Source organism: Nylanderia fulva, unplaced genomic scaffold (assembly GCF_048542155.1).
Source record: "Nylanderia fulva isolate GAGA-0341 unplaced genomic scaffold, ASM4854215v1 Scaffold9, whole genome shotgun sequence".
Lineage (NCBI taxonomy): Eukaryota > Metazoa > Arthropoda > Insecta > Hymenoptera > Formicidae > Nylanderia > Nylanderia fulva.
In genome coordinates this window covers 763,218-775,606 of record NW_028191026.1, presented here as the reverse complement: position 1 = coordinate 775,606, position 12,389 = coordinate 763,218, and the positions used below count along the sequence as shown (strand labels likewise).

The following is a 12,389-nucleotide window of genomic DNA, read 5'->3' as shown; positions in this document are numbered from 1 at the left end:
ATTTTATTTGGTGCCAATAATTAAAACGCTATTTTTGTTATATAATATTGCATTTATATATTTAAAGCTTAATTCTATTTAATGACATGAATCTTGCTGAAGAGAATTATTCCGGATATATGTATAATTTATATTTTTTTATTAAACCTTTCATAAATCAAAGCAAAAAATCACTTTGAGCATCCTGAGTGTATCATTCTATATATCTTTGTCATTTACGAAAAGATGAAGAAAGATAGAACGACACTCAGGGTTCAGAGGTTTCCAAATGTGCTCTAAAATTGAAGATAGTAAAGAAATGGAATACAATTAAATATATTTTTTCTTCGAGCTATCACTACGTATTGCTCAAATCAATTGAAATGATTATCATATTATTTATTTTATTATTTTTTTTACGCTCTAACAAGTGAACATTTGCAATTGCTTCAAGTGGTATAATTTAAGTATACATTTGAACAATATCACAAACTTACCTTTTCGTCAGTTACACCTGGACGTAGCCGTAATAATGCGTGGGATGCCATTTTGTTTAAAAAACGTGAATAACAATAATTAGAATCGAATGCTAATGAGCTGCAGTAATTATATGCAAGGACGACTGACGGCAAAACTAGTTCGCATGCCGCCGAAGCGCGGCGCGACGAACGATATATCGAGACATCGATACATCGATATATCGATACATCGATCGTCGCGCCGCGCATCGGTAGCATGCGAACTAGTTTTGCCGTCAGGTCAGTCGTCCTTGCACAGTTATTGCAGTTGGTTTGCGTTCGACTTGTTGTTTACGTTTTCTTAACGAAATGGCATCCCGCGCATTATTACGACAATGTGCGATTGTAATTGACGAAAACGGTCTTAGGTGAGTGTACTGTAATATTTTTCAAATGTGTATTCCATGTGATAGAAAAAATAAACGCAACATAACCTCATAAGAGTTTACATAATAGATTGTAATATATTAGATTCACAAAATATTATCATGAAATGTATGTATTTATGTACATATTACATGTACGTATATATTTTGAAATTCTAACTGTCAGAGATATAATAGCCATGTAATACATTTGTAACATTGTTTATAACAAAGCGTACTAGTCAGGAATCTTATACATTTATAGCATTGAAGACAACGACTTATTCGTTGAACTCTCACTTTAGAAAAATATATAATATATATGTAAACTTAAATTATAAATTAAAATATGACAGGTATAAATATGTAACTTTAATATTAATTAAACTTTAATATAAAGTTATATAGCTTAAAAGATAAATTGACATTTATAAAATTCTAAAGGTTTTTTCTGTTTAATACAGATGGAGCAGATTATTTTCAAGTAAAAGTACAGAGATAGAAACGAAATTAGACTTGACACAACGTAAGGATCTTCAAGAAACTTTACAGACGCCAGAAGAGATCAAATATCTACAAGCATTGAAGAGTCCGATCACTGTAACTGACGAAGATGTAGGATATGTATCTGGTGTTCCTGAGGAACATATTAAGACACGTAGAGTACGGATTTATCAGCCTGCCAAGAGTGCCATGCAATCTGGAACAAATAATATTCACTTTTGGCAGATGGACTTTGATACACGTGAACGTTGGGAAAATCCATTGATGGGATGGACTTCTAGGCAAGTATTAATATTATATATATAAATGTTATATTTAAATTTAGATGGGATATATTTCTATTATAATAGCTTTATATATTTATACAAATTTATCATTGTATTTACTAAGAAATAAATCAATTATGTGTTGACATTACATCTCTCACTAATTTAATATGCTCGTTATAGTTGGCCCTGTCTTTCTAAATCTCAAATTTATTAATTTCAGTGGGGATCCCATGTCAAATATCCAAGTTAATTTTGCAACAAAAGAGGAGGCAATTGCGCATTGTGAGAAGATGGGTTGGGAATATTATGTGCAGAAGCCGAATCTTAATCAACCAAAACCTCGCAGTTATGGAATAAATTTCTCTTGGAATAAACGTACTAGGGTTTCAACTAAATAAGTTTTGTCTAAATAATGAGCTTGAATTCATCATTTGTAATTTTGTGTGATAGTAATGATGATACATCGTTAATTGTAGTCATCTACGATAAAAGCTCTTGCAATAAATATGTATCATAATGCAAATAAATGTATATATTTAGGATAATGTATTTTAAGTGTCTAATTTTTATATAAATTATTTTATTAACTTTGCATACATATATTTAAAAAAATTTTTTTACAAAGTAATGAGTTAATATATAGTATTTAAGTAGAGGAGGTACATACAATAAAAAAATGTAATAAATAAAATATTGAACGCAAAATTGACTGAAAAAATAAAAAAACGAAACAAAACAGAACTATGACAAAATTTGTTAATAGCAAATGTATAGGAAAAATCTAAAACTTATTTAATATAATCAAAAAAATAGGAAATTATAATTACTAAAGAAATAGCGCAAATTGAAATTTTTGATAAAATTTAACTCGAAAATTGCTTATACATTGGCCGCTATATAGAGAAATACTATATCTTATATTAATACAAAATTAATAAAAATGAAATATTTTTATATTAATCTGTATTATCGCGTACGCGATATTGATGATAGAATTAATATCATATTAGACAAATTTAGAAGATTATGGATGAAAAAATAACATTACAGTAAGAACGACAGTATAACATTTTAACATTTCTAATATTATTATTTCGTTTTGTTTTATTATTTATAATTATATGCTACAATGTTGTTAACAACGTTGTGTATTGACGAGTTTGCGCGCCTTCGACTTAGGCGGAGAATAAAATGAGGAATATCATTCAATACGCATTCGAATTCAAGACTAATCTAAAATTATCAAATATTGTGTCTCGGTAGATCGGATGTCACATCAAATGATGCGAATCTCTTCGGGCTCGTTGCATCAATGTGTCTCATTTTCGTGTATTCTCAATAATTAAAATTTTTCTGTTTCATAAAATGTCTCATAAATATAAAAAGCTCTTCAATTTTCAATGGATTTATGTGTTATACTTAAAAAAAGAATGTGGAAATATATTTCCAATATATCGACGAGCATCAACAATTATGTAAGTTAAGAGTTGAGAAATCAATGAGTTACATACTTTTCAAGAATATATAACTAAATGATCTATAAACTTTATCTTAAAAATTCTTTTTTATTAATATTAAAGATGTAAATCAAGTTGTATAACACCTAAACACCATTTGGAAAGGAAACAAGCGAAATTGCTCGTCGTAGTTAGTTGAGAGCGTTGCTGCAACGAACCCTTAATTACATATGTATAATTAAGAGGATAAAAGCGAAGTAAAGACGTGTTCAATCTCATAAAAGCGGAATATGAGAAATACGACGTCGTTATCGCATGAAAAGTATATAATAGATGGTAAAAGAAGAAATATAAAAAAGTAAGAGAAAAATTATTATTATATACAAGTTGCGCGCGCTCTAAAGTCGCGGAGAGAATCCCCGAGAGAGGCGTTTATACCGCTAAATCGTGTGTAAAACATTTTATGGTACCTATAAATTTCCTAAGTATTTGCTCTGCAAAAAAAGAGGCGAACAAATCAAAGAAAATCATTAGAAAAGAGAAAAAGAGAGAGAGATTCAACATTTTATGAAATTCAATTGTAGATCGTCGATTTATATAAGATCCATCTCGCTGCTGAATTTTCTCTAATTTGGTCCTTTTTTGATTGGGACTAATGCAGGTTGTTCCACATTTTTTACAAATTGTAATAATCATCATTTTAATACTAAATAGGCGTCAGTTTTTTTTAAATACATTGACTAAAGAATGAAATATTTTAAACTTGATATAAGTCCAACAGTCACCTTATATGGATTTCACATTTTCTTTTATACTTTTCACAAAATGTATATATATATTTTTTTATCTAGAAAGATACGCAAATTGAGAAAATCAATTGGTATTTTCTTTGTAAATTGGCAAATGTCTAGATTTTAGATATTCACGAATTATAAAATGTGATTTTTGCCACTTGAAAAATTTTAATTTACAATTTATTGCAATAATTTTAAAAAGCTGTACACAATCATGTGTGATTTTTCAATTTCATAATCTTGCAGTTTTAAAATTGTTGGACTTAATTATTTTCATTTAACTATTTATTGTTTAAATGTTATTTTGATTATGAATGTAATTCTTTTCTAATTTCCAATTTTATGTATTATGTATCTGTAAGGATTAATGTCGATAAAAATTGAAAGATATGAAAAAGTTTAAATGAGAAAAAGTATTTTCTAGCTTCTAAGATTAAGGCATCATAACTGTTTCACTCTTCAATTGTTCTTTGCGAACATTCAAATTAAAATAGAAGCCAAAAAATGTGAGAAAGAAAGTGAAGATTGAATGGATTAATTTCTAACATTAAAAATTGAAACTTCATATTTTTTTCCCTCTCTCTTTGGACATATATAAGTTTCAAGCCTTTTCTTAAAATTCGCCTATTTTCCGCAGAGGCTCAAAGACGCATCTCTGACGACATCGGGGATCTGCGATTGAAAGCAATGGATTTTAACAGGTGTATTTAATGTGTAAACGCCTTACATTTCGAAGAAGCAGCCGCCATCGTATTGCCTTTAATTAGAGCAGATTTTTTCGCATTTACAGAGATCGCATACACATCTCAACCGGATATTTTAAAGACACTAATGGCTTAAATATATATATATATATATATATATTTATATATATATATATATCCTATGAAATTTGCCCTGTGTGCATTATGTTATCTGAATATACAATTCATCTATATGTAATCTGCGATACATTATCCCACCTTATCTTATGGTTTTAGAACTCGATAGCACGCGGGAAGGGGGCTCATGATAAAACATGATTCGAACCCCTGATCTTAAGCGAGAGCGAGAAAAAAGGGGAGAAAGGGGCGAGAGAGCAGCTGGTTTGAAAAAGCGCTTACAGCAGTAAATTGCTCTCTCGCTTTTATATATGTACTTCTTACTACAAACTCTCTCTTTCTCTCTTTCTTTTTCGCATTTGGAGTGATTCTAAATCTAATTATAAGAGCGATATTGTAACTCCAAGAAAACAGTGATATAAATCGTCGTCTCATTATCTCGACTTTATATATATATGTATCTATAATTATATGTATATATAATATTTATAATGTATAATATTTTATACCGCACGTGTGTATATGTTATATATGTATGTATCAGCAAGTATACGAGTGTGTGTTAGGCTTGAGCATACGCGATTTTTATTTCATTCGCACACATACGCAGACGCGCAGAAAGGCTAAATTATGTAGTGCTCTAATATAAAGTATTTTCTCTTACACAGGGCGATTAGCCCTCGTATGATTGTACAAAAGTTGTCGAACAAGATGCGACCTCATACAAGAGTGCAACTCTATTTCATACGCACGTCCAGTCTCTTCCATTCTATTTTATGGTAATACGAGTATTGTAACATTTCACCATGTGCATATACATATATATGCGTATACATATATACATACATACGCATAGATATACGTACGTACAGACCAATCGTATGACAAGATATTTTGTGTCACTTTTTTTGCGCTCTCGTATGCATATAATATTAATATATGTATATATAATTTTAATTGACATATATTATATTTTATCATGTTATATGCCTCGTGAAACCAGCTCCCGAGGATCCCGGACCCGTTCGCCGATTCATCGCCAGATCGTCAAATCGAGAGAACGTTCTTTCGCTTTCTTTCCTCTTTATGTCTTTATCTTTCTCACGCGAGCTTGCGCGAACTGAATTGTCAAGCTTTTGTCAAGCACAGAAGTACACTACGGTCTGATTATTAACGTCTTCGACATAGTAATATATCGTAATGTAATATGCTACGCGGATCTAATTTACACTATGCATAACGTATCAACATTGCCAGCTCGTATAGTGTTAATATCTGATGAGCGTATCATGTATATTCTGCTGGAAAACCTCTGAACATTAAAAACGTCTTTATTTTTATGAATAAAATCTTATATAATATATATATATATATATATATATATATATATAAAATTTTATACATAATCAGTTCAAGCGTATTCTTCAGCCCTGAAGAGATATCTCAATAAACAAGTCTTTAAATAATAAAGATGTTTGATGAAAAGTTACTTATTTAAGAATTGTTGTATTAAACAATAAACTGAGATTCATTTTCATTTTTTAAATTAATTTTTACATGTGATATTTTAGGCAAACTAAATGCCTAAAAATTATTCTCATCATGTATATAATGTGAAGATGTTATTAAATGTCTGAGGATATCGATCAAATATTTACCCTGTGCGAGCTGAGATGCTTGTAAAATGGATTTCGATAATAATATCTAATTATTCGGTGTGTCCGCTAATTGATAATAGGCACTATAGGTCAACGCGTGAGGTTGTGGCATTTTAGCGGCAACGTTTCATCTATGAAGAAGAGAAAGAACTGAAAAGAGGAGACTTCGATATCTCCTCTTTCTTTTAATGTCGAAAATTTCTCGTAAAATTCATATCGCACGCAAAATATAACGCTTATCTAGGATAAAAAATACAATTACAAGGTGTCTCTTAAAAAATAATTCGTTGTACATATGGAAATCCGAAAATGTGCACCTGCATGTATTCTTTCCCTTTTACAATGTTTAGAACTCTAAATGAAATCTAGCGAGAAGCCAGCCTCACGTGCTTTTCCTTTTTGCAAGACAGTATTTTTTTAAAATAATAACAATAAGACGTAGATTCATGGCTTATTGGATAAAAATAATAATGATATTTTCAAGATCGCCATTTCAATCATCGTTTTCTGTTTTCCCCCAAAAAAGAGTTTATAAAATGACAATTTATTTTAATGCAATTTGTCGAAACTTAAATTAATTTCGCAAAATTCTTTATATAAATAAGCCGAAGCTTATATTGATTGATACATAAAAATATAAATACAATAAATTATTATAATTATAGTGAGAAAGAAAGATTCTGAAGAGTATGATTGGTTGAATTGAAAACGATGACATAAAACTTGAGAAAATTTCTACGTGCAATATATATGAGTTGTTGGCGAGTTTTAGATGATTTTTCTACATGATTAAAAAGGGAATCTACTGATTATGCGATTAATATTAATAATCGAATTCGAAAACTTTGTTTGTGTCTCTTTTATGTCCATTAGACCATCATATTGAAAATTGAAATTGCATCGAGATCGCATAAAACTCAATCAGCCAGGACAAAGAAATCCTCTTTTAATTGTGATTTTAATGCAATCTCGATGTAATTTTAATCTTCAATGCACAACAATTTCTGATACAAGATTTTTCATAAATTATATACGTTCGCAAATGCTGGTTTACGTATTTTACATTTGTAGTGCGAGATACGAATAAAAATTGAGATTCATAAAATGGTTAAAATATATAACGTAATACATGAATAAGACTAGAGAAGATTATATTGAGGCATTTTATATTTTAAGAAAGTGTAATATCTTGCTGTCAAAATTCTAACTTTCTATAATGCGATTACAATTGAGAGTCGAGAAAAAGACAGATAAAAAATATCGCTAATAAATGGATCGTTGATTTTATCGTTCATTTGACAATTTTTACATATATGAATAAAAACATGCGTAATCAATGGTACAATTATATGGTAGATATGATAGATGATATCGAAAATGTATACAAGGTATCCAAGAGAATTGAAGAAAAATAATTAACACTATCTTTTTAGTGAAAAAAATTAAAATTGATTATAATGAAAAGAACGTTATTCTTCAAAAATATTTGATGTTTTAATATCTTAATTAAATTGAAATAGAATAGGACTTATGATAAATTAAAATTAAATGGACCGATAATTTATGCCACTTTACATCTTTGAAGCTTGATTCGCGAAAAGTCTTTTTTGTTTCCAGTTTATGAAAACCATTCATGCCTCGACATTTTTACGGAGAAACTTAATTTTGAAAGAGTAAAGATACACATATCTATTTTTCCGCCAATTGTTAGAAATTATCATGGAGAATCAGAAACAAAATCGAAATACTTTAATCACGATAATAATTACGATCACCGAAGGAAGCCACATTATATCTCTGTCTGTGTTTTACTCGTTTATTTTCAATCTTCCTCGTCGTCAGTAATTTATCCTAAGATTTGAGGCAGTACTCTTTTTGTATACCGATAAAATTCGTTCTTCGTAGCAAACTCCAGGCGGTCTGCATTATCTATGTGCTAACAATCTAGATATTCTGTCTTTCTCTTTTTTTCCCCCGAGGAAACAAAACCATTCAACGGAGTCGAATGTGTGTGCCTAGATTTGGTCCGACCACCCTTAATTACGATGTAAGAGACAAGGATCGCACGCGACGTGTATAAATGTATAGCGTTAATAAAAAGATTTAGTTTTATTAAATCCTCTTATTGAGAGAGAAGCGCTTCTATGTGTGTGTGTTTGTACGCGCGAGTGCAAATATTACTCCCTCGATATCGCTGAAGCCATGTTAAATCAGTATTAAAAAGCTACCGGACGAGCTCTACTATAATTTAATGGAGTTTAGTAGTAATACTGAGTTCTGAAATGTTATTCGAAGTAGTAAGCGAGTAATTGAGATAAACTTGTGGTTAATGAGATAATTGTACTTATTATCTCATTAATTATTGTTAACGAGATAATGAATGCAAACACTTGTACGTGACATTTACAAGTCATGCATAAGCGATTTTTTAATAATTAGTTTAAAATTTTACTGTTAAAAATTCCAATTATCTCTATAGAAAAAAATCCATCTTGTGTCATTTTAATATATATCAAAAATTCTTGATTTAAAGTTTTGGGCACATGTACATGATCCACATATAGAATGACTAAATTATTTCTCTCTCTCTCTTCTTCTCTCTCTCTTTTTCTTTCTTTCTATTAACAAACAATAAATAAATAATAAAGCAACGATTTGTCTTGCTATTTATATAATTTGACTAAAGATAAAGTGATAATTTTTAAAATTAATAGATATGTTGAAAAAGGGAGAGAAAGAGATTAAATTTCTTCAAAATTTATTCGAAGAAGCGAATTAGATCCAAAGTATATTTTTACCAGGGTAGCGTAACTTACTAGAAATAGTCGCTATCTCGAAGGAAAGTTCATCGTTTTGACATACACACACACATACACACAAAATTCTATTTTATCTCAAAATAGTTACTTGTAATCGATATTATGCAATAAATTCGAATGTACTCGTAAGAGCATCGATTTAGCGCTGATTGATTTGTGTGAATAATTTATAGCTTAATGCATTCATAATATAATTATATTTCTTATTCATCGCGATTTATGCACATATTTTTCTCTCTGCTCGACAAGATTACTTTTTTCCTATGCATCTTACGTTTAATACTAATTATATATGGCATAGACAAAAGACTGCTAATGTAAACTAATGCTGCGATTGAAATTTGTACATATAGGTATAATCAAAAAGTGTCGAAAGTGCGTGACTAAAGTGTGTTTATACATTTATATTATATACTTAAAGTGTTCTTGAAAAGCGTTAGAATTGCTCTTAGAATTTAATACTAGTATTAGTATCATTAATGATTCGTCAATCGCGTCGATGAGGATTTTTTTTACGTAGCAAAAATTAATAAAGTGTTCGTTATTTATACTATATACACTGATATCTAATATTCTGCGAATCTCAACTTTCTATATATAATATATAATAATGTGATAATAATTATTGATCGAAACAATCGTCGAAATCATTGCAAATTCTGTCCACAAACTTGCATTTATTATTTTTAACTTTCAAAAATTGGAATCTTATTAGATTAAATTTCAATCCACTTCGAGAACTTCGATGCATTCTTGCAACAAATTGCGCTCTCGTTTTTCGAAAACGGCTACATCTGGTATTTCCGCTACGCTGGCAATTTTTTAAATAATTTATTCGTCATTACGGGGAACCTGGTATGCGTATGCATCTTCAAAAAGAGCAAGATGGCGTTAACATACATAGTAATGATCCAGGTTCCTCGAACGACGTTGTTCCATTCTATGATCTTAATGGAAAAATTGTAAAAAATTTCTCTTCAACCTCATCCTTGTCCCTTTCTTCGTTTTCTCTGCATGCAATGGCTCTCAACCTTTCTTTCTTCATAATGAAGTAAATATTTACCGTCTCGAGAATTACATCTCTTAATTTTAGGCAGATGTTTGAAAAATTGTGCAATAAATTTTTTTTATAATTATAGTTATACACTATTTTGCAAGGCATAATTCTTCAGCTAATAAAAGCATTGTAAATCGAAAACTTTACTTTTGTTCAGAATAAAACGTCACGCCAATCTCACTGTAAATGTTACATACAACAAGATTGCGCCAGATCGTTAGCATTTCTTGCAGTCTAATATCACTGCTAATGATCATACGGGGATGTCTACGACAATCGTTAGAATTAGGAAGCATTTTCGTATAGTAAATTACAAGCACAAAATCGGCCAATTTTGATCCGTTATTTCTAAAATCACAGATTCGATATAAAATGCGCTTCTGAAAGAACGGATATTCGCAAAAGCACGTAATCGATTCGAAAGAAGAAGCATTTTACTGAGTCGCCATTAGTTTTCCTCGGCCGAGAACCATCGCTATAACATATTACAGTCTCTCTCATTCGACGCTTCGACGACACACGCACACGTTAACACACGCATACACATACGCAACTCCATCTCGAGGGAGAGGAAGCCACGTGGGTCATCGTCCTATCTAATTAGAACTGCGCGCTGTGTGAAAAGTTTACATATGTATATAGATATATATACGTCTACGTATGTATTATCACTGAGTCGCATCGCTGCTGCCCGCTATTCTTCGTGATCGCTCACCGTCGACTAGGATCAGCTATCGTCCGGGGTGTCCTGATACTCCTCGCTCTCCCTGTGCACCAGCACGTGCACCACCGTCGCCTCCGATTGCTGCCGGATCAACGGCGGTCTCGTAGGCGGTGCCGTGTTTTCCGGACTCGGCTCCGTCACCAGGATACTTACCCGGTCGCTACTGCTCTCGATCGGCAGCTGCACCGGTTCCGACGGTGGCGTCCGCCGTCTCAAGCTGCCGCAGCGTCTGTTGAACGCCTCCTTGATGTCTCGCTGCAGCGCGTTCAGTGAGAGAGCGGTGCCGCTCGGCCTCAGAGTCGAGCCGCGCTTCGAGATCGGCGGACTGGTTGCATCCTCCTCCGAATACTTCTCCACTGCATCCTGTCGGCCCAACGTGGGACCCAGCGATCTGCAGACAAGGATGAATTGTTATCAGCGAGTTTCTCCTTTGTGTTTTCGCGCTACACCCAGAGATGTAAAAAATCGTGTTTTTGCATTATTTTCTTAAATATATTCTTTTCTTTATATTTTTTGTTAACATCATAAGAACAGTTGAAGTTCGTATATATTGTATTTTTAATTTATGTCTTTTAAAAGTAATTTTATAATAAATTTTATTGAGATTTTTAATTTTATTTCGTAAAATTTTTATGAGAAAAAAACACTTTGTTTTTTTTCTATTTACATCTCTAGCTACACCTCGAGTTTGATTTCTTTACCCTAACGAACTATTAAAATATATTTTTAAGAACATTCGGGGGATGAAACACGATGATTACAAGGATAAAATTGAATATATCCTAATTTTCGTGCGCTTTATATAATTTTTATCTATATAAAGCGATAAATATACATATAAGAACAGGAACAACAATATACTTCTTGCAATAATACGAATAAAATGTCTTGCCTCTTAATTAATACTGAATTAATACTCTTAATTAATACTTTTCTCTCGCCTTTGATACGCGCTATATAAAATTATTACAGATGCAGATTTAAAATTGCATGCAAGAATTCGAAATCACATATCTCGATTGGAAAAAATGTGTCTTACTTGAAGCCGGCTAGACCGAAGCATGACACAATGCTGATAATTATTCTAATGATATACCTAAATGTCATACGAAATGCGCTTATCAATACCGTATATAATAATCGATGTAGTAACAATAACAACAATACTCTTTCACTTAACTACGTTCATCGCAAACCGATAATGAGCCATGGATTATTATGAGGATTAAATTATGCGCAATGAGCCGTGGCATCTTCTAATTTGCTAATGTATTTACTGCTAAAGTAATTATGTATTTTTAAAATCTGCGTTTAACTTTATACTGACACTAATTTCATCAACTATGAAATGTGTGGGGCAAATGAATATATTTTCTGGCGATAAAATGTAGACAATACTTCAACTTCTAATCAATATCTCAACT

General features: G+C 31.3%; 2 protein-coding genes across 2 annotated transcripts in view; one reads left to right on the top strand and one right to left on the bottom strand.

Moving 5' to 3' along the window:
• Nucleotides 1-723: 723 nt before the first annotated feature.
• Nucleotides 724-2,184, top strand: ND-18 (NADH:ubiquinone oxidoreductase subunit 18). Its single transcript, XM_029323070.2, has 3 exons — nt 724-865; nt 1,327-1,647; nt 1,856-2,184. Exons 1-3 carry the CDS (start codon nt 807-809, stop codon nt 2,031-2,033), a joined length of 558 nt encoding a protein of 185 aa, XP_029178903.1. The 5' UTR covers nt 724-806; the 3' UTR covers nt 2,034-2,184.
• Nucleotides 2,185-2,699: 515 nt separating this feature from the next.
• LOC114946657 (Na channel protein 60E) overlaps nt 2,700-12,389 on the bottom strand; it is a 100,591-nt gene continuing 90,901 nt past the window's right edge. The window contains 1 exon segment of the mRNA XM_029323275.2: nt 2,700-11,356. Within this exon segment, the coding sequence (XP_029179108.2) occupies nt 10,969-11,356 (388 nt within the window). The 3' untranslated portion in view covers nt 2,700-10,968.